We start from the raw sequence: 24,697 nt of genomic DNA, 5'->3' as shown, positions 1-24,697 counted from the left end.
TTTTTTTTTTATTAATAATTGTTGTTGGCTTTTAATTAGCTGACAGTAACTGCAAGTACTGTTAAATTGCACATTCGTGATAACTTGACCTGTTGATACAATTTGTCATGTTGCTTTATGTTATTTATTGTTAACAACCCTTTTTACACAAAAAAACAAAACAAAATCGGGTTTTTTCCCTGTATGAAATGGACCTCTTCAGAATCCACCACTTCTGTTATTTTGTTACATTTCAATATTTAAGCGCCTAAAAATATTGAAAACAGTTGTCTGCTCTATGGTCGGGTTGTTGTCTCTTTGACACATTCCCCATTGTCATTCTCAATTTTATAATTCAGAGTAAGGTTAGGTGTAAAGTAGTATTTGTTTACGCTTTATACTGCGTTATGACTTTACAAGCCTTTTTTACTACGTTTTAGTGAAACAATTTGCGAACTTAAAATGAAAGACTCCCTGACATAGCTAACTTAAGCCTTTTTTGTGGTTTATCCTGCTTTTTTTTGTCTGTTCAAATCGAGCTTATTTACTTCGCTTCACAGACACAATTTACATACCTTAAACTGAAAATTCACATGTAATTTATCACTCATAATTTTGATCATAAAATTCAAATTAATATAAAGCAACACTGTTTGTTTATACTGAAAATTGTATTTGGTTAAGCTTTATCAAATGCCAAGGCGATTTTTCTGTCACCGGATGAATTCCATCTCTTGAGCACTTCTATACCTTCAATATTGCCAAACTTTTCATTTCTCTGTATGTGTAGCATAGCAAGACCACACAATATGTTTTCCGTCATTGTTGACCTATTCCATGTTTTGAGACGCCGTAGCGCAGAAAACGATCCTTAACAGCTGCAAGACTCAACTGGCAAGGCTAACAGAAGCAATAGTAATTGCCTTATATTTAAGTAAAACTGCGTGTGTTTGATTGCTTGCTCTAGTGTACATTTTGACCCGATCTCCTTACTTGACGTAAAAGTTTTCCATCTGTGAACTTCTTGTGGCAAGTCATCAAGACATGGAATATCATTTATATACTCATTAGCAATAGAGGCTATAATGTCAACTTACAAAAGTACCGTGGTAGCAAGTAAAATCCGTAAAGCATCGACTTACTATCGTCCGGAAATCTTTCATTGAGATGTTTAATGATGTGATCAATCAGAGGTATACAAATGTTGATCCGAGAATGCTTTTCTACAGTTTCAGCTGCTGCATTTGCCCTATGACAGTGAAGTCCATATGTTTGCGTTTGTTGATCATAATTTTGTTCTTATTTGCGATTGTAGATGCTCTTTTAAAAAGCCCATCAAAAGCTTCTTCTGAGTGTTCCCGTATCTCGAGACAAGATGCAGCTAGTGAATGAACTTGAACATGTGCTTCCACAAGATCACAGGTTTCAGATTGAAGTTCTATGGACAAGGGTCTTAGGTAGCCTAGTAGGAACTGGGTTACGACCGCTAATACTAATATTTTAAAGTTAAGAAGAGTAATTTTGTAAGATGTAACATCTGAGTTGCCGACGGTTTAGTTTTGAATTTCATCAAGAATGTCAAGCACCTTGTCATAGTGTTTAAATTGTCAAGTTAATGTATCAGTTCGGGATGTCTATCGAGTTTCTGCTAGTGTTGGTAGTAGTCGTTTTTCCTGGCTGAATAAACCTTCTTCTTGATCATACATCAAATCAAATTGAATCGCGATTGGGCCTTCATCTTTCATTACAGATTTCATAATATATTTGCTGTTACTGGACGCTCTGATAAACCATATCTTTTTCCCTAAAATTGCCATAAAATTTATGGCAACTGCGACTGACTGACAACTGTTAACAACGACAATATTAAGACAGTGCGATCGACAGTGCACGAAATACTTCGCATTTGAAAGCTCTTGAGTAATTCTCGTCTTGACACCAGATACTTCTCCAGTCATCGTAGAACATCCGTCATTACCTTGTCCTCTTAAACGCGTCAGGTCGAATCCCCATTCACGAAGTTAATTTCGTATAAAATTGAGAATGGAAATGGGGAATGTGTCAAAGAGACAACCACCCGACCATAGAAAAAAAAAACACAACAGCAGAAGGTCATCAAAAGGTCTTCAATGTAGCGAGAAGTTCCCGCACCCGGAGGCGTCCTTCAGCTGGCCCCTAAACAAATTTTTTGATTGAGTTAAGTCTGGCAATTGATATTTTATCGTATGTTTTTCTTTGTTGTGATGTTATGCTATTGTTTCAGAAAAAGGGAGAAGGTTTGGATCCATTAAAACGTTTAATCCCGCTGCAAATGTTTGCACCTGTCCTAAGTCAGGAATCTGATGTACAGTAGTTGTCGTTTGTTTATGTAATATATACGTGTTTCTCGTTTCTCGTTTTGTTTATATAGATTAGACCGTTGGTTTTCCCGTTTGAATGGTTTTACACTAGTAATTTTGGGGCCCTTTATAGCTTGTTGTTCGGTGTGAGCTAAGGCTCCGTGTTGAAGGCCGTACTTTAACCTATAATGGTTTACTTTTTAAATTGTTATTTGTATGGAGAGTTGTCTCATTGGCACTCACACCACATCTTCCTATATCTATATACTAGTTCAGTGATAATGAACGCCATACTAATTTCCAAATTGTACACAAAAAACTAAAATTAAAATAATACAAGACTAACAAAGGCCAGAGGCTCCTGACTTGGGACAGGCGCAAAAATGCGGCGGGGTTAAACATGTTTGTGAGATCTCAACCCTCTCCCTATACCTCTAGCCAATGTAGAAAAGTAAACGAATAATAATACGCACATTAAAATTCAATTCAAGAGAAGTCCGGGTCAGATGTCAGAAGATGTCACCAAAGAAAATAAACAAAATGACAATAATACATAAATAACAATAGACTACTAGCAGTTAACTGAGATGCCAGCTCCAGACTTCAATTAAACTGACTGAAAGATTATGATTTCATCATATGAACATCAGGCACAATCCTTCCCGTTAGGGGTTTAGTATCATAACATCATCAAATATATGAGAAGAACATAACCCGTGTCATGCCAACAACTGGTTTTTGAATAAATGTGTTTAGTTCCGATGCAAAGACCCCATAAGTGAATCAATATTAACGCCAAAATATGCAATCGTTAATGACCTGACATCGGTATCGTAACTATATCCCTTCTTAATAAGTCTATTCAAAGGTTATGTTAGTTTTTGAGGTGAATACTGACACCTTTGTGCTTTATAAAGAATATTTCCATAAAAAATGGATGTGAAATACCTGAACGTATAAGAAGTCTGCATATTGAGCTAAATTTACGAATGATGTCCTTATACCGATGATAAAATTTAGTAAATGTTTTGACTAGTTTGTGATATCGAAAACCCTGGTGTAATAATTTTTCAGTAATACATAAATGTCTCTCGTTAAAATCTAAAACATTGTTACATACACGAGTGAATCGTACAAGTTGAGATATATAAACACCGTAAGATGGTAACAAGGGAACGTCACCATCTTAAAATGGATAAGTAACGATAGGAAATGAAACATCATCTCTTTTATCATAAATTTTAGTATTCAGCTTTCCGTTAGTGATATAGATATCAAGATCGAGGAAAGGGCAGTGGTCATTGTTAGTATTAGCTTTATTTAAAGTAAGTTCAACAGGATATATTTCTTTAATATACATACTGAAGCCGTCATTATTGAGAGCCAAAATATCATCCAAATATCTAAAAGTATTATTAAATTTGTTTATCAGATGTTGTTTCGATGGGTCTTTGCTTATTTTTGTCATAAATTGTAACTCATAGCAATACAAAAACAGGTCCTAAATAAAGTGGTGCACAGTTAGTCCCCATTGGAATTCCGATAATCTGACAATATACGGAATCCCCAAAGCGAACAAAAATGTTATCTAGTAAAAATTCAAGGGCATATATAGTATCAAAGCATGTCCAATAGACATAGTTTTTTTTTGTTTATTGCTACTAAAATATGACCTAAAAGAGTTTGAACATATATATTCACATTCTGACTTTTTAAATGCCCATTTAATTAAGTGTGTGAATTTTTTCTTAATGAGAATGTGAGGCAATGTGGTATACAGGGTAGAAAAATCAAAACTTTGAACAGATTCAAAATCACCAATATAAGCATGCAATTTATCAAGTACTTCCAACGAGTTCTTGACACTCCAAAAGTAATTAATTCCACTATTTTCGAAGGCCTTATTTGAACAATTTATTATCAGGTTTTTAATTGTACCAAGTGTGCTGGTAAGAAGAATAGACAATTTAGTAGTGGAACAATGGCTTGAAGACGAAATAAATATATATTTGTAAGGTGTTTTGTGTAGCTTTGGAAGCCAATACATAGTTGGGACTTTCATTGTATTTGGCTCTGCTTAAAAAGCAGTAGCTAAAAGTTTATGTTTGTTACAGATGTCGTTTTCTGAAAATGGAGTCAGTTGGAATGTTGGTGATTTCTTTTTTTCAGAACCTCAATGTAAAATTTACGTCAAACAATAATAATATTATTAGCAGCTTTATCGGCCGGGACAAAAACAAATTTCTTGGCTAGTTCTTTTAGTTTATGTTTGATACGAGAAATAGGTTTATTGTGGTTATTGTTGATAGTAAAATGTTCTTTAAAATGTTGAATATGTTTATCAACTATCTTCATTACTGAATTAAAAAAAGAGTCCAAAGATGTTTTGTCAGCTTTTTCCCGTTTTATCCATTTCATACAGTAAGTATAGAGTGAGTCGTGGATGATATTACGACACTCATTCCAATTAATGATTGACGGGGGACGATATATAGGTCCTTTACTGAGGAATGATTTTAACTCTCGGTCTTGCACGATGTTAAGATCTCCTGTTATAACATGGGAAATGGGTCCATAAAGATACTAATTTTAATTTCAATGAAATTAAAACTGCAATAGAAAATACGCTTTGCTGTTACAAAATATTAAAAATTATTATAAATTGAGGAATGTATCTCCCTCATGCAAAGCTCTGATTCCTTTCACGGATTTGGCTATACTTTTTGGAAATTTTGGATAATAGCTCTTCATCTTTTATATAAGCTTTGAATTTTACATATTTTGGCCACGAGCATTACTGAAGAGACATGTACTGTCGAAATGCGCATCTGGTGCAGAAAAATTGGTACCGTAAATGTTATTACAAACCATCTAAATAAAGAATATGATATTAACAGACCATCTACATGAAATTCTTAGATGCTGTATTGTATAATGGAAAATGGTTCACCACTTCTGGAATACCAGTTGTAAACTGTTACACCAAACCCACCGAAACGTTTCAGTATTTACATAGAAGCTTGAGTCATGCTTCTACCTGTTTTTTATTCTTTTATAAATTCTAAGAAACACCAGTAGTAAGGACGAATTTAATAAACGTATTAAACTGTTTATAGATAACTTATCTAGACGGGGATACACGAAACAAATCATCAGTCAATTATTGCACAAAATTCGTCAAGAAGACAGACAGTTAAAACTTCGCAGGAAACAATATAAAACTAAAATAACAGGCAGAAATATGTTCATTACCACATAGCATTATAAAGCTGGATATCTTAAAGAGATTTTAACGAAGTTCTGATATATAATTCGGGAAGATATTTCTCCAAATGCTAAACCTGGAGACTTTTGTATACTATCATATAGATGATAAAACATACACGCCAGTATACCCTGAATTCAACATAATGACATTGATAAATACTATCTCTATTATATCCGTGTAGACTTATGTTGAAATAATTAGTGATACAAATAAAGACAATAACCTATAATGGTTTACTTTTTTAAATTGTTATTTGGATGGAGAGTTGTATCATTGGCACTCACGCCACATCTTCCTATATCTATCTTCATTAATTAAACAAAAGTTCTGATCAACTTGTGCAGTTTCTTTAGTCTGTAAAAAGACTAGCTCCAACGTAGACCTATATGCATGTGTAGTTAATAAATTAAAAAAAACTGTTATGAAACAAACACACATCTATCTATGATACTAGATACGAAATAAATACATAAATGTCGGCCTCTGATAAGGATTTACCTCGGAATACTCCCGAAAGAACCCGAAACATTGCATATTAAAATTTAAAGAATGAACAAATTAAAAGTACCTAGTGTCAGGTCAGAAATATTGATACCATACCATGATTAAGTGGGTTTTATGTTATTTTTTTATAAAACTATTGCCACTTTTATTTGCGGTCACTGATGATCCAGGTGACGATTTTACACTAGTTAATACATTTGAATGTCCCCTTTGCTTATCATCGGAGAGATCATCATCGTAAGCCTCAATTCAACTTGTACTTTTCGTGACCAGATCTATGTTTAGGTTTGTCTCTAGGTACACCTGCCTTTCCAAGCGTTTGATTGTTGTTTTACACACACTGTGGTTTCTTTATCGGTTCAGTCGAGCTTCTTTTGCGACCATTGATATCATGTTTGCCAGCGTATTTTCTTCCGTATGCCTTGCGAAAAACATATCATGGATTAAACTCCTTTTGAATACACGTCAAATAAAATGGTGACGCTGGTTCCATTACATTTTCTGGACGTCGAAGAAGATACGCTTAAAATGCCGTATTGGACAGCGATCAGATTAATTTTCATACATTCTCGGTTTAACTGTACGATTCTCTTTTCCCGTGATACCATTATGAGTTTTCGTAAGTCTCCCAAAAGTTCTAAATACTGTCGGTTATCCACAGAGTCCTTCTTTATTACAATATCTTATAATTGAATTTGCCGATGGTCATGTTTGATACGTAGTCCAAAACATTTTGTAAAATAGTACCAGAGAGAAAATATAAGTATTTTAGGTGTACCATCACTGAGCTGCCCCTGTTCCAACACCAAATCGTCTTCATACTTACTTACTGCCTTTGAAGCTTTTCCTTTTCCTATTTTTTTCAACTGGACCTTTTTTGCAGAAAGTGCTCCTGTTGACAAATAAATTCCTTGTCACTTAATGAATGAAATTACTCTTTGTGCTTTAAATGTCGCCTCTCAATACTGGTACGAATACCGATGGACTTTTCTTTCTTTATGGTAATGTAGAATTCAAACAAGAAAGGAACAAGTGAGTGATGAGGTATGTTCTCGATTGACCTCGATTGACCTCAGCTTCCCCTTTCCAACCAGCCATTTGTATGATAAAGGAGTAGGTCCAGTAAGACCTCTTTTTGGCCCCAAAATATAACAGTTTTACAAAGTTATTAAAATGTAAACTTCTAGTTATTTATTGGACAGAAAAATGCTTCTGCTACATAAATATGGGCTGTTTTTGACAATACAATGCACATATATCGGGTACTAGCACTATCAAGTCATGCTAAATTACTAAAATCTTCACAATTCCAGCTTTTTAGTTAAATTTTATACGGTTTTCGTGTTAAACGAAAGTGGCCGCATTCGTGTTCATCCTTAATATTGAAATGTAAGTTGTATTTTATGATAATTCATAACATATATAAAGGTTGAGGATGAACACGGATGCGGCCACTTTTATTTTTGACAAAAACCATCGGAAAAGTGACATTTTTCGGTATATTTGGTAGATTATTCATATTTGAGCTTGAATCGGATCGTTTTTCATGACTAAATCGGTTAAAATCTTTCACATTGACTAATTGATTCAAATGAAATAGACACTTAAGTGTTTAAAAAGTGGTCAAAATCTTTTGTCAGATGAACCTGAAATTTGAGGCCAAAATCGGTCCTGACCGGACCTACTCCTTTAAGTCACGCTTCGTGCAATTAACTGATGTTTTTTTCCCTTTGATCATCAATAACGCTAATGACCATCTGCTTATCAATCAAAGACTCTGACGTCAATGTCAAATTTGCTGTATGACCAGCGTCCGCCATCTTCTTTTTCCAGACGACAACAAAGGATGCAATAATATGCATGCCGATTTCGGAACGCCTCAGATTTTTGCCGGAAATGCGTGCAATTACAGAGATTTATTGAACGGTCGTTTTTCTCGGATGTTTTTATTTAAATAAACATTTATAATATATGTTGCTAATTTTGCCATAGCATGTTTATACTTTGGAAATTAAGATTCATTCGTTCATCTATTCATATTTCTGTTATTACTCACATTATTATCAGTAGCATTAACTTCAGCGTTATTCCTAATCAAAACATCTATGACTTCCACCTGTCCATGTTCTGCTGCCTTGTGAAGAGGGGTAACTCCCTTAAATATTAAACATATACAATAGCAGTGAGCAATCTCTTTGCTTTTCTATACACATGTACATTTGTTGAAATCTGTACATTTTTTTATTGAAAAACATTGAGTATCAGTACGATAAGTGTGTATGATCTAGATTTATACATTTGTCATTACTTCTTAGTAGTTCGTGACGGAACTGTTGATTCATAACCGTATCTTTTAACATACTTTCTTTTTTATAAATCTTCATTTGAGACATTTTTTGTTTCAATTAAACAAATCACAACATATCATGCACTTGGTTTACTAACGATCGTTTACACAAGGCACTACATGTAAAAGCCGGTTTCTTGGGGCTTTTAGTAAATAATAACTAAACTTCTGAATAGGGTTCTGTAACTTTTATTTCAGACTAACGAAGTTCAATACTATATGGTAATGTAAATAAAGCCCTGTAAAATATAAATGTACTTATAAATTACAGAAAGATAAATCTGTTTACTAAGTAATAATAATTAAAACTAATGTTCGTAATTCATTATCATGCAAACTTATTTAGCTGCATACATATGTATCTGATCACAAAAATATATAATGTGGATACCATAGCAATTACTTGTCTCAATTACAATTATACCAATTCGACTTTAAGTTATTTTAGTACATGTTCTCATATGCTGTCTCATACCAAAGTCTATTGAGCAATACTTGTGTTGATAATATAAACTACACAAAACGTAAGCTGCATGCTTGTTAAATCAAAAAGCAACTAATCACAAAAAGTAACAATAAAAGCAAAGCAAATATTAAAAACTTAAACTAAGCGAAACAAGAATACAAATACACTTAACTTACCTCACATATCGTGCAAGTGGCACATTTCCATATAAACCATATTACACACTACATCTTTAATACAGTAAGGTTTAAATATACCTGTATAACACAAATGTTTTATTATAAATCTTTGTTAAGCAATGTTTATTGTTTATAGTAAAAATCAATATCAACCTAGATATCTATTTTTAGTTCTTATATCGATTTACTTTAATTCGATTAACCTTTAAACATTACAACATTCTTTCGGTCCACTCGACACTCGCAATCATTCAATTTATATGTAAACTTTATCTTCAAATCATTATACCAGATTTAATAGGTTATTGAAGTATTATTTTATATGATCGTAAAATTCAACTCTTCTTATGTTTTAATATATATTTTGTTATGAAATTTAGCTCTCGTTCTCGACATTCAATCTCAACATGCATACGTGTAAAATATGAACTATAGGACTGTTATTGCAAAGTTAATAAAGAAAGATATAGGACTGGCCTTTTTTATGAAACTTCAAATCACAGAATTGTTATTGTAAAGATTGTTATTTGCAGACAGGTAAAAATATAGGTGTTGACCACAAGATGTCTTCCCATAAGATATCGAACAAAAGAATTTAACCGCCAAAAGTACTGACCAATAGAAGAAATGTCCGAAAGCGCTCAAACCAACAGTGAAAATAAAGTAATAACTACAGTGAAATCAGACTAAACCAAAGCATAAGAATAGAATTCGTCCGTCAATAGTCCATGTCAATAAGTTAAAATAGAATAACACATAATACTAACAATTAATTACAGAATGTAATTAATAAGCTAATAATATAACTTTATTCAAATATGTACTAATATCAATTACTAAGAATATAAAATATATTCTAATACATAAAATAATAGGCTATCTATATTATTTGGTAGGTACATTTGAGAAATTGTTCATATATACATATAGTTTATTTCGACACACTGATATGGCTACTAAAGGAACTGAGGAGAATGGCACTACTGACCAACCTACTACACCATTAATTGAAAGTCCACCACCTGCACTTAAGGATATCATGGAGGCATTTGCCAAAACAGGAACCAAACCAAAGGCTGATACATCTGAGGACCTAACAAAATGGATGATAGACTACCTGAAATCTACTGGGGCCATCAAGTTAGAACATGTCAATCCAGACATTGTATTACCACCTCCACCTAAGCCACCACCAAGGGAGAAATCTAGCAAAGTAGTCATGACACACCCACCAAGGATTTCCAATTTTCTGGAAATGAACCGAAGTCAGGAGACACCACTTATGAGTTATGGAAACAGGAAGTAAAGTTATTGATGAAGCAGTCATATGAGAAGGAAGCCATTTTGAATGCTGTTCGGAGATCACTCAGAGGGGAAGCTGGATATGCAGCTATGCGACTTGATGTAGATGCATCAGTTGAAGAAGTCATTCATAATCTAGACTCTATTTATGGGAATGTTGACAAGAAGGAGGAACTTTTAGTAGCGTTTTATGGATCACGCCAAAAAGAAAACGAGACTGTCACCAGCTGGAGTTGCCGTCTAGAATCACTCATGGGACAGGCAGTAGAGAGAGGTATTGTGGGAAGACAAGATGTTGATGGTATGCTTCACTCCATGTTGTGGACTGGTTGAGAACATCACTCAAGGACATCTCAGGACACAAGTATGACACCATCAAGGAATTTGATTCACTGAGAGTTGCACTTCGTCAAATTGAGAATGAACACATGCACAGAGAGGTATTAACCAAGTCTTCCAAGCCACAGTAAAGCAGCAATTGAACAATCAGATGCTGAGGATATCAAAGGAATGATCCAGCAGATGACAACTAGAATGGACCGTTATGAAAAGAAACTGGAAAAACAAGAACCTCCACAGCAACAACAACCTCCATGGCAACAACAATCTACATGGCGACAACAACAACAACCCAGATGGCAACAACAGAGAGGAAGAGGCAGAGGTAGAGGACAACAACAGACACATGATGAACCACAATGTTGGAGATGTGGACAAACTGGACACTATACAAGAGGTTGTGGTGTAGGAATGGATCACAGCAGGCAGGATTTAAACGGCAAGAAGCCTATGTAGGGGGAGCGTCCATAGGCTTATGCAGAAGTAGTGTTCCCAAAACAAGTCAGGTTAAATTACCACCAGGATTATTTGGCAAACTAACAGAAACTAAAATTAGTATTGAAGGATTAGAAACACCTGCACTTTTTGATACTGGTTCCACCGTCTCAACTATCAGCGAATTATTTTACATGGAACATTTAACAACACCATTGAACAACATAACAACACTACTAGACATTGAATGTGCTGATGGCCAGACACTACCATACTTAGGCTACATAGAAGCAGATCTACGAATACCAGGTTATAAACAGACACATTCATCTATCCTGTTACTTACACCAGACAGTCGATACAATCAGCAAGTACCATTATTATTAGGAACTAACACTCTGTCATACTTCATGGAATCTCTCAAGAAGGACTTTGGAGAAAGATTTTTACAGACTAGTAAGCTGACTACACCCTGGTATCTCACATTTAGATGTATATTACTTCAAGAACATGAACTAAAGAGAAACAACAACATCTTAGGTCTTATAAAGAATGCTGAAGTTAAAAAGATCATTGTACCACCGCACACGACCATCACATTGTCTGGATATGTTGACAAGGAAATACCATACCATACTACATCAGCTATGCTCCATCCTTGCAACTTAGCCAAAAATTCGGAAATCTTTGATGTTGAACCATCATTGATTACTTACCAACACCAACAGAATGGGACAGTGGTTGTTACCATAGAGAATTTGACAACTAGAACACTGAGTATACCACCGAAGGCAATAGTATGTGAATTACAACCAGTTCAACTAGAACCTACACCAAGTATACCATCTGAAGAGGAAATTACTGACATCATGGAGAAGATCAAGATAATACAGAGCACTTTAACAGATGAACAACTAGATACAGGAGTTAAACTTTTACGCTCATACATGGACATCTTCTCCAAGACTTATGAAGACGAAGGACGTACTGATATTGTCAAACATCGCATCGATATGACAGATGATAGACCTTTTAAGCAGCGATACAGAAGAATTCCTGCATCAGCATATGAAGAAGTTAGAGATCATCTTCGACTACTCACACATGCAGGGATCATTAGACCATCTAAGAGTCCATTCGCCTCCTATGTAGTTCTTGCAAGAAAGAAGGACAACACTCTACGCCTGTGTGTTGATTATCGTCAGCTCAACAATAGGACGGAAAAGGATAGCTATAGTTTACCAAGGATTGAAGACCTGCTTGACTGTCTCTCCGGAAGTACCTTTTTCAGTGTCGTTGATATGAAGTCCGGGTATCACCAGGCGGAGCTGTACGAACCACACAAGGAAAGGACTGCATTCACAGTTGGACCTTTAGGCTTTTATGAGTACAACAGAATGCCATTTGGACTCACCAACAGTCCAGCCACCTACCAAAGACTCATGGAAGACTGTCTAGCTGATTACCATCTAAGAATATGCTGCGTGTTCATTGATGATGTGATTATCTTTGGAAAGACATATGAGGAGCATCTTAACAACTTGCAACTGGTAATGGACCGCATCAGAAAGGCGAACCTGAAGTTGGCACCCAAGAAATATTCGTTCTTTCAACGCAAGGTAAAGTTCCTGGGACACATTGTTTCAGCAGAGGGAGTGGAAGTAGATCCAGAAAAGACTGAAAAAGTCATGGCTTGGCCTACACCTACATCACCTGAAGATGTTCGACGTTTCTTGGGATTGGCTGGGTACTACAGACGTTTCATAAAGAACTTCAGCAAGATCAGCAGACCATTGACAGAGTTGATGCCAATTCCATCGGGTAGGAAAGGACAGAAGAAAAAGAAACAAGAAGATTCACAGAAGGAATGGCATTGGGGAGAACAACAGAACCAAGCCTTCAGTAAACTGAAAGAACTCCTTACGTCAGCTCCGATACTGAGTTATCCTGACAACAGTTTACAGTACGTACTTCACACCGATGCGTCTGGATTTGGACTTGGTTCTGTACTTTACCAGGAACAACATGGATAAAAACAAGTCATCTGTTATGCTAGTAGAGGACTTACCAAAGCTGAGGGGAATTATCCGGCACACAAGATGGAGTTCCTTGCGTTAAAGTGGGCGATAACAGACAAGTTCAAGGATTACTTGTATGGACCGGCACATTTTACAGTGATGACCGACAACAATCCCTTGACGTATGTCCTCACTACTGCCAAACTGGATGCCACAGGACACAGATGGTTGGCTGATCTTGCAACTTACAACTTTGATATCAAGTATCGTCCTGGGAGAAACAACTCTGATGCTATTCCTTAAGCAGACTTCCCAGGGATATCATAGAGATCAGCACCCACACTATCAGAACCATCTGTAATTCCGTAACATCAGTACCTTATGCTGAGTGTTTAGCAGTCAATCCAGATATACTACAAGATGACATAGATCTGAATGGAACGTCAACATCAGATATCATAGACTGGAAGAGAGCTCAAAGACAAGACACAGTTGTTAGTCCCTGGATTGATATGATACAGAAAGACCAGAAACCAGAGAAAGGAGACGCCATATTCAAGAGGCAGTACAATCATCTGAAGATCATAGATGGAGTATTATATCGTCAAATTACTATCAACGATGAAGTTAAACAACAGCTAGTACTTCCAACAGTTCATATTACTACAACACTCCAGGCATTACACAACGACATGGGACACCTTGGCAAAGACCGTACTTTGTCATTAGTGAGAGACAGATTTTACTGGCCTGGTATAGCCAAGGATGTTACAGAGTGGATAGCGCATTGTGGAAGGTGCATTGGGAGAAAGACACTTCCAAACCAGAGAGCTCCGCTAGTAAGTATTGAGACAACAACACCACTAAAGCTAGTTTGTATGGACTACCTTACGTTAGAACCATCTAAAGGAGGTCAGCAACACATCCTGGTCATAACAGATCACTTTACCAGATTCACTCAAGCCATTCCCACCAAGAACCAAACGGCAAAGACAACAGCTGAAGCCTTGTACCAGCACTTCATAGTACATTATGGAACACCCGACCGTATACATTCTGACCAAGGGATTAACTTCGAATCAAAGATCATTAAGGAGTTATGCAGTCTAACAGGAATGACCAAGTCACGTACCACAAGTTATCATCCGATGGGCAACGGAATGTGCAAAAGGTTCAACCGAACACTACTTAATATGCTAGGAACACTTCAACCAGACAAGAAGAGGAACTGGAAAGCCTATGTAGGACCACTTGTCCATGCCTATAACTGTACTAAGCATGAGTCTACAGGATTCGCACCATACTACCTCATGTTTGGAAGAGATCCTAGACTTCCAGTGGATGTAGCATTTGGCATACGGAAAGATACAGGATCCAATTACATCAAAGGTTGGAGGTTGCTCATAACTTGGCTACGGAAACATCTAAGAAAGAACAACTGAGACAGAAGAAGAACTATGACACCAAAGTAAAGAGAGGTACAATCAAGATAGGAGATTTAGTCTTGGTGAAAATAGTGGCATTTGAAGGCAAACACAAGCTGTCAGACAAGTGGGAACAAGACCCTTACGTTGTACTTGAACAACCGAATCTGGAGATACCAGTCTTCACAGTGAGGAAGGAAAGTGGAGAAGAACGTAAAAGGAACCTCCACAGAAACTTGCTGTTACCAGTGGGTCATCTGGTAGAAAAAACTAGACCAGTACCAAAACTCAGAAAACCATCTAAGAAAGAACCACCGAAACCAATACCTAGAGTATTGAGGAAACCGACCATTAATTATCCGGAGTCATCTGATGAGGATATTATAGATGTATTGTTGGAACAATTTGTTGAGGATGACAGTGATTCAACAATCACTTCAGATACCACTCAGCCAGTGGTAAATTCAACAAGCGACGTGAAAATAGAAGATGAATCTGAATCTGAAGGGGACGCCCATTCTCATGACACCAATGGGACAGATTCAGATATCGGCGACAGAAGGCCTTCACCAGAGGTGACAAGTGACAATCAGGAGGATAGTTCTGACAGCTCGTCATCGTCGTCACCTGTTAGTAATCGTCAGTCGACCAGAGCAATGAAAGCACTTACGTGGATTACGTCAGGGAAATACGAGCTTTCGAAGAGTGCAAGTCATACCACCACTTCAGATTGGTTTCAGAGGGTTCAATGCCTTACATCTTTAGCGGACACTCATCTATTTCATGGAAAACAGGCAGAAGCAGCACAGGCTATTATTGACGTCATTACAACAGCAACCACAGACAGGAAATGACGGGACGTCATTTCACGGCTGGGGGGAGTATGTGATAGCCTGTTATTTTATGTATTTTCTATATTTTTATATTCTTAGTAATTGATATAAGTACATATTTGAATAAAGTTACATTATATTATAAGTTTATTAATTACATTCTGTAATTAATTGTTAGTATTATGTGTTATTCTATTTTAACTTATTGACATGGACTATTGACGGACGAATTCTATTCTTATGCTTTGGTTTAGTCTGATTTCACTGTAGTTATTACTTTATTTTCACTGTTATTTGAGCGCTTTCGGACATTTCTTCTATTGGTCAGTACTTTTGGCGGTTTAATTCTTTTGTTCGATATCTTACGGGAAGACATCTTGTGGTCAACACCTATATTTTTACCTGTCTGCAAATAACAATCTTTACAATAACAATTCTGTGATTTGAAGTTTCATAAATAAGGTCAGTCCTATATCTTTCTTTATTAACTTTGCAATAACTGTCCTATAGTTCATATTTTACACGTATGCATGTTGAGATTGAATGTCGAGAACGAGAGCTAAATTTCATAACAAAATATATATTAAAACATAAGAAGAGTTGAATTTTACGATCATATAAAATAATACTTCAATAACCTATTAAATCTGGTATAATGATTTGAAGATAAAGTTTACATATAAATTGAATGATTGCGAGTGTCGAGTAGACCGAAAGAATGTTGTAATGTTTAAAGGTTAATCGAATTAAAGTAAATCGATATAAGAACTAAAAATAGATATCTAGGTTGATATTGATTTTTACTATAAACAATTAACATTGCTTAACAAAGATTTATAATAAAACATTTTTGTTATACAGGTATATTTAAACCTTACTGTATTAAAGATGTAGTGTGTAATATGGTTTATATGGAAATGTGCCACTTACACGATATTTGAGGTAAGCTAAGTGTATTTGTATTCTTGTTTCGCTTAGCTTTAGTTTTTAATATTTGCTTTGCTTTTATTGTTACTTTTTGTGATTAGTAGCTTTTTGATTTAACAAGCATACAGCTTACGTTTTGTGTAGTTTATATTATCAACACAAGTATTGCTCAATAGACTTTGGTATTAGACAGCATATGAGAACATGTACTATAAAAACTTAAAGTCGAATTGGTATAATTGTAATTGAGACAAGTAATTGCTATGGTATCCACATTATATATTTTTGTGATCAGATACATATGTATGCAGCTAAATAAGTTTGCATGATAATGAATTACGAACATTAGTTTTAATTATTATTACTTAGTAAACAGATTTATCTTTCTGTAATTTATAAGTACATTTATATTTTACAGGGCTTTATTTACATTACCATATAGTATTGAACTTCGTTAGTCTGAAATAAAAGTTACAGAACCCTATTCAGAAGTTTAGTTATTATTTACTAAAAGCCTCAAGAAACCGGCTTTTACACAAGTAAACAATAATTACTAGCCGCATGCAGTATTCAGTCCTAATGTTCTTAATAAAACGTATACTTTAATTATTTCCCAAAATTGATCGCCCTGAAGATCATAAAAAACATTTTATTAAAATTAAGTATGTCAATAAAGGCTTTGATTTTGTAAATATTGCCGGTATATTTAACGACCATTCTGTTAAAGAACAAATTCCTGGATATTTTGACAATACTGAGCTACCTCTTATTTGTTATATTTACAAGAAATCTACCCGAAAATTTGTGTTTAATTATAGTCAATTGTGTAAAGATGTTAATATCAGTGAAAATACACCTACTTCATGTAATTGCAGTAATTCCGAATATATTTCTGGACCCATTTCCCATGTTATAACAGGAGATCTTAACATCTTTATAGACCGAGAGTTAAAATCATTCCTTAGTAAAGGACCTAAATATCGTCCCCCGTCTATTATTAATTGGAATGAGTGTCGTAATATCATCCACGACTCACTCCATACTTACTGTATAAAATGGATAAAACGGGAAAAAGCTGACAAAAAATCTTTGGACTCTTTTTTTAATTCAGTAATGAAGATAGTTGATATACGTATTCAACATTTTAAAGAACATTTTACTATTAACAATAACCACAATAAACCTATTTCTCGTATCAAACATAAACTAAAAGAACTAGCCAAGGAATTTGTTTTTGTCCCGGCCGATAAAGCTGCTAATAATATTATTATTGTTTGACGTAAATTTTACATTGAGGTTCTGAAAAAGGAAATCACCAATTCACCAACATTCCAACTGACTCCATTTTCAGAAAACGAAATCTGTAACAAACATAAACTTTTAGTCACCGCTTTACAAGCAGAGCCAAATACAATGAAAGTCCCAACTATGTATTGGCTTCCGAAGCTACACAAAACCCCTTACAAATATAGATTTATTTCGTCTTCAAGCCATTGTTCAACTACTAAATTGTCTATTCTTCTTACCAGCACACTTGGTACAATTAAAAACCTGATTATCAATTGTTCAAATAAGGCCTTCGAAAATAGTGGAATAAATTACCTTTGAAAAAATTCACACACCTAATTAAATGGGCATTCAAAAAATCAGAATGTGAATATATATGTTCAAACTCTTTAAGGTCATTTTTTAGTAGCAATAAACAAAAAAACTCTGTTTATTGGACATGCTTTGATACTATATATGCCCTTGAATTTTTACTAGATAACATTTGTGTTCGCTTTGGGGATTCCGTATATCGTCAGATTATCGGAATTCCAATGGGGACTAACTGTGCACCACTTATTGCGGACCTGTTTTTGTATTGTTATGAGTTACAATTTATGACAAAAATAAGCAAAGACCAATCGAAACAACATCTGATAAACAAATTTAATAATACTTTTAGATATTTGGATGATATTTTGGCTCTCAATAATGACCACTTCAGTATGTATATTAATGAAATTTATCCTGTTGAACTTACTTTAAATAAAGCTAATACTAACAATGACCACTGCCCTTTTCTCGATCTTGATATCTATATCACTAATGGAAAGCTGAATACTAAAATTTATGATAAAAGGGATGATTTTTCATTTCCTATCGTTAATTATCCGTTTTTAGATGGTGACGTTCCCTTGTCACCATCTTACGGTGTTTATATATCTCAACTTGTACGATTCGCTCGTGTATGTAACAATGTTTTAGATTTTAACGAGAGAAATTTATGTATTACTGAAAAATTATTACACCAGGGTTTTCGATATCACAAACTAGTCAAAACATTTACTAAATTTTATCATCGTTATAAAGACATCATTCGAAAATATAGCTCAACATGCAGACTTTTAATACGTTCAGGTATTTCACATCCAATTTTTTTATGGAAATATTCTTTATAAAGCACAAAGGTATCAGTATTCACCTCAGAAACTTACAAAACCTTTGAATAGACTTATTGAGAAGGGATATAATTACGATACTGTTGTCAAGTCATTAAAGATTGCATATTTTGGCGTTAATATTGAGTCACTGATAAGGTCTTTGCATCGGAACTAAACACATTTTATTCTAAAAACAGTTGTTGGCATGACACGGGTTATGTTCTTCTCATATATGTTATGATGGTATGATACTAAACCCCTAACGGGAAGGATTGTGCCTGATGTTCATATGATGAAATCATAATCTTTCAGTCAGTTTAATTGAAGTCTGGAGCTGGCATGTCAGTTAACTGCTAGTAGTCTGTTGTTATTTATGTATTATTGTCATTTTGTTTATTTTCTTTGGTTTTATCTTCTGACATCAGACTCGGACTTCTCTTGAACTGAATTTTAATGTGCGTATTGTTATGCGTTTACTTTTCTACATTGGTTAGAGGTATAGGGGGAGGGTTGAGATCTCACAAACATGTTTAACCCCGCCGCATTTTTGCGCCTGTCCCAAGTCAGGAGCCTCTGGCCTTTGTTAGTCTTGTATTATTTTAATTTTAGTTTCTTGTGTACAATTTGGAAATAAGTATGGCGTTCATTATCACTAGACTAGTATATATTTGTTTAGGGGCCAGCTGAAGGACGCCTCCGGGTGCGGGAATTTCTCGCTACATTGAAGACCTGTTGGTGACCCTCTGCTGTTGTTTTTTAATTGGTCGGGTTGTTGTCTCTTTGACACATTCCCCATTTCCATTCTCTATTTTATTTGACGCGTACATCGTAAAACACGCAGCATGGGACGTTCTAATATGCCGCTTTTTGATGAACTGATACCACATCATACATTTTGTTTCAACAGATTCGTGTCGCGTTAGCTCATTCGCATAATCAATTGCCTATTTTTATTTTGTCTTTAATATACATTATTCATGAATCTCTGCCATAAGAAATATGCATTGTCAGTTAACAAGTTTACAATCGGTAAAAAGTGTAGTATATTGGCACAGAAAAGATGAGTTTGTTACTGTCATAAGAGGGTGTTTGACGCATTTGCATAATAAGTGTCGTAAATACCTTAAAGTTTGTTTTGGTGACTAAACATGCTTTAGTCATTACGGCCAATTTTTCGAAATGGAAAATATAAGATATGCTTTGTGTTATTTTCTTTCTTGATAAATTATAATAAGTTGAATTGTATGTATTCTTCCAATGTTTTTAATCAATAAAAAAAGTAAATATTATGTTTTTCAAAAATAATAAGTCAAAAGTAATTAAACATAATTATACTATGAAATTACAATCCTATCACCGTGTAAGTTTTCCATTCAGAATGAACACCTTCACGTTACCATATAACAATAATTAGAACGTACCAGTATATTTTACATCAGAAACATACGAAAACTAGCCAATGTCAATGTTTATGGTACAAAACTATGGCTTACCTCAATATTAACAGCTATCACATTCGTTCATAAAATGTTGAAAAACCTCTGACACGTTATGAGCAAACAACCATTAAATCATGTGCAAACAACCATTACGTTATGTGCAAAAACCTATGACATGATGTGCGAACACATATTACGTTATGTGCGAAAACTTATGACATTATGTGTAAACATTTCTTACGTTGTGTACAAACAACAACTACATTATGTGAAAACAACAACTGCAAACTATATGCAAACTATTACGTTTTAAGGTAGCACAATACAAAGATTTTTTTACTTCCAATCACTAACCTTTGAAATGCTGTAACTTTTATATAGATAGATAAAAGATTAATCGGTTAAATGAATGCAATATTTTTATTATGCAATCATTATGTAATCAATTATTGTGTAATTAGTGGCAAATTCTGGGTAAGTTTACTTGAATGAATTTAGCTCTATCATCTCTTTAACTTTACGGAAAATTTTAACGAAATCTTATTCAACACATCATGGATTTCAAAAGAATGTCGTAGCTTGTCTCTATGGTATTCCATTCTCTCATAATTCTCTAATTAGTGTAAACATCCTCACCCCATAAAAGAAGATAATGTTTAATTAGGTGTAAAATTTGTTCTATACATTCTATCCGAAATCTGAGACACTTTTTTATAGATAATGGTTATATGAACAGCATATAACAAAATCAACCCTATAGGGATACCTATGCAAAAGCTAATTTCATTTGAAAGTGGAAATTTGGTGAAAAATATTTTAGACACAGTTAAAATTATAATTGGTTACATAATTGTTTCATAATACTAACATTGCATTAATTTGAAAGAATAATCTGTTAGCTATCCAAAACTACCACTTTTATAAATTTGCAAGCATTATTAAGAAAGTTACAGCATTTTAAAACTTGGGAGTTGGAGCTATAAAATCTTTGTAATTGCAAAATGGGAAGTGGTTAAAATGCTAATAAAACAGCTATTATGACCACCAGAATAACCAGATGTCATTGTTTTCTTAATTAAAATCTCCTTTTTTATTGATACCGGTAAATAACTTTAGTATGTTTATACTGAAAAAATAATTTTGCTTGGAGTTAAAAGTATGGTCATCAAAAGAGTTGACATGTTACTATGTGCATTTAGCGTTATGTTACTTGATGTTCTTGCAATACACACAGTACGGTGACTAGTCAATCGTTGTGAACTACTTTTCATTCGATGGGAGTCATTGAATATGCATATATAATCAATACCAGTAATTGAAAATAGTCTGTTTATATTAATAAGGAAAAGTTCTTTTTTGTCTAAAAATGCATTTCATGGCGGGGTACAGAAAATGAACTGTAAACAATAGACTATAAATATAGGTGAACTAGGGACAAGAGAACTCTAAAACTTAAATACTACAAACCACCTCTGTACTATGTATGGAAGATAATGATATAACAGGACTAGAAATACACATAACCTGTGATTAACTGCCTTTACAGCGCTTTCGCGCTTTGATTTTTAAGAATCTGCACGTGTTAAGTAATTAATGCATCCTTAGCTTCCAAGATAATGGGTATAAATGTTTCTTGTGAAGATACAACTTTAAAACTCTTCAGACGACTACAATTTGTTTAATGGATATTTCATTTATCAAGAGCTTAGTCAAGTAACTTCTAGTGAATTGTTAGTTCCCGCAAAAATTATCAATATATACCCTATAACAAATGACAAAGATATCAAGCGAAACACTAACATCATGAAATGAAAAATGTATTTTCTACTTTCAGTCTAATATCAAATCAAATACATAAAGCTGTAAAGTGGGCGTTACCGTACAGGTGAAACACACTAATTGAGAAATTTGCAGTTGGTCTTTGTTTTGTAAACTCTAGTGTTAATTTTTTTTATTTAAGGAATGACTGTAATATTTTTTCTGTCTATGACGAAATAACAGAACAAAATGGGGTGTACACTGAATAACCTGCGTAGCGGGTTACTATCAAATGTGCACCACATTTTTTTTTTGTTATTTTGAATAGACAGAAAAAATATTACAATCATTTTTTTATAATTGAATTCTTTTAAAATTCCATTTCAAGCCGGAGTACATCATAGAAAAACGTTGATGACGTCACGTCACATGACAGAATAATGTCTATGAGATGATAAAATATGTGTAGTATCCGTAACAGGCTTATTATTCTACTACAAAGCAAAGCAATAGTAAACAATACGCTATTTTTTCTTTCTTTTCAGATTTGACACTTTAAGGTTAACAAAAAATGAAACCAGATAAAGTTATAAAATATCTGAGCTTATAGTTTTCCTTGCACATGTTGTATGTACTTGACATTAGTAAATGACATTTTGTTTTCAAATACACTTACATTTTAATTTAATGAACGCAGGTATATTTGAAGGTTCGTTTTATTTTATATTTATTGTATTCCCAATTTTGATAGCGTCTTATGATAGAAAAACATTTATTTCATGAACTACTGTAGAATTAATTACCCTTTAATCTACAAACAGAGAGTTTTGGAAAAAAAATGGAGGAAATATAACTAGTGTGTAGTGTCCGTAACCATCAACATTTCTTTTTTTTTCTTTTCTAAAAAACGTATGTTATTCTTAGGATTTTCTGTTTAACTTTTTTTTATCATTCTGATAAGTGCAAATCACCTTATTTTAAGATAAATTAAAGGCTTTGACTTCAGATTTTAAATTATATACTAAAGCCTTTTCGTTTCAACATATATAAGTTGATATTGGAATTCAATTTGATTACATCTATTTATTTACAATTATTGGTAATTCGGATTTTACAAAGTGTTAACAATAAAACGAAATAGACTAAGTAAAAGATATTACAAACGGAATGGTATTCATATTGAGTAAATTATAAGCATAATGTATTTTAGTTGATTGCAGTCTCTGAAGCATGTTTGTTTATAACTAATTGTTTTTGACTTTTAGCTAGCTTTCAGTAACTGCGAGTAATAAAATGTTCGTGATAATTTGACCTGTTGATATGAATTTAAATGTGTTTGTTTTTTGTTTTTTTTTAATGTTGACTTATTTAGGGGTATATCTCGCTTCTCTATTTTCAAAATGTAACAGATTTGATAAGCGTTAAGTATGACTTTAAATTTCCATTTCTGTTCTTGTACTTTGAACAACAAAATTATTCATTTTGTAAAACATATGTCCGTTCTTCTGTTTTACCATGTTTACTGTATACCTTACAACACAATTATTTTCCTTTGCCTGTGTTCATTATTCTTTTTGGCGGCAAGGTTATTTATTCAACGTTATGTTGGCCGTTCAGAAATTATTAAACATCTCACAGCGGTATACTAAAATGTCTTCTGATTGAGTTAAGCCATTTCAATTGATATTTTAAGTTAAGAGCGAAGGTTTGTTCCTAGTTCAACGTTCAAACCCGCCGGCTCCATTTGTTTGCGTCTGTCTTAAGTCAGGAACATGAGGGTCAGTAGTGATTCTTTGATAGTGTATTTCGTAAAAGTTTATCGTTTCGATAAAATATATAGATTATACCGTTGTTTTTTTTCCCGTTTAAATGGGGTTAGGGTTAGGGTTAGGTTACAGTTATCATTGTTTGGGTTATTGTTCCGAGAGTATACTTATTGACTATATCAAACGATGATATACTTTTACATGAAACCCAAGTAGTACCTTCACTTTGGTCATCTTTGTTCAAACTTTGACAAAAGAGGGACGAAAGATACCAAAGGGACAGTCAAACTCATAAATCTAAAACAAACTGACAACGCCATGGCTAAAAATGAAAAAGACGAACAGAAAAACAATAGTATACATGACACAACATAGAAAACTAAAGAATAAACAACAAATGAGTAGTTTTTAAAAATGTTTAAAGTTTTGTCCTTTTCCTTATGTGGATTAGCAGGTGAATATTGACCGTTTCTTAAAATTTATTTATATCAGGACAGATATAAAACACCTGTCATTTAGAATTAAACATTTGATTTGTAGAGAAACTCACGATAAAGAAAAAGAATAACCTTAAATACTTGTATCAGTTTATTGATGGTAATCATACATGTATTTTATATGTTCACATTGTGGTTGACCGCTACTTCGTCTTTTAAAATACAACATCAAACAATGGAAAGGAATTGGTCCTAAGGATTATGACTGTTGTTGTCTATTTGTTTTATGTGTTTGAGCTTTTGAATTTGCCATTCGATTAGGAACTCTCCGTTTCAGTTAATTTGAGATCTTTACTTTTTTTTCCAAAAAAACAAAGCATACTGTCTTGGTATACATATAAAAAGATTGAAAATTGATCTAGGGGATGCGGTTATATGTAATCTCAGATAAAGAAAATAAATCAAACTATGGAACGCCGGAGCTGTCTTATAGTGTAAATACTTAAGGTGT

At 34.0% G+C, this 24,697-nt stretch overlaps 1 protein-coding gene across 1 annotated transcript in view; it reads right to left on the bottom strand.

Moving 5' to 3' along the window:
- LOC139494638 (putative ankyrin repeat protein RF_0381) overlaps window positions 1-24,697 on the bottom strand; it is a 75,246-nt gene that overhangs the window by 28,191 nt on the left and 22,358 nt on the right. The window contains exon 7 of the mRNA XM_071282797.1: window positions 8,147-8,245. Within this exon, the coding sequence (XP_071138898.1) occupies window positions 8,147-8,245 (99 nt within the window). The remainder of the gene's footprint in view (window positions 1-8,146; window positions 8,246-24,697) is intronic.

The sequence above is a fragment of the Mytilus edulis genome, chromosome 11, assembly GCF_963676685.1.
Source record: "Mytilus edulis chromosome 11, xbMytEdul2.2, whole genome shotgun sequence".
Classification (NCBI taxonomy): domain Eukaryota; kingdom Metazoa; phylum Mollusca; class Bivalvia; order Mytilida; family Mytilidae; genus Mytilus; species Mytilus edulis.
Note: the sequence above shows the minus strand (reverse complement) of the source record. Positions and strands in the feature narration are given on the sequence as shown.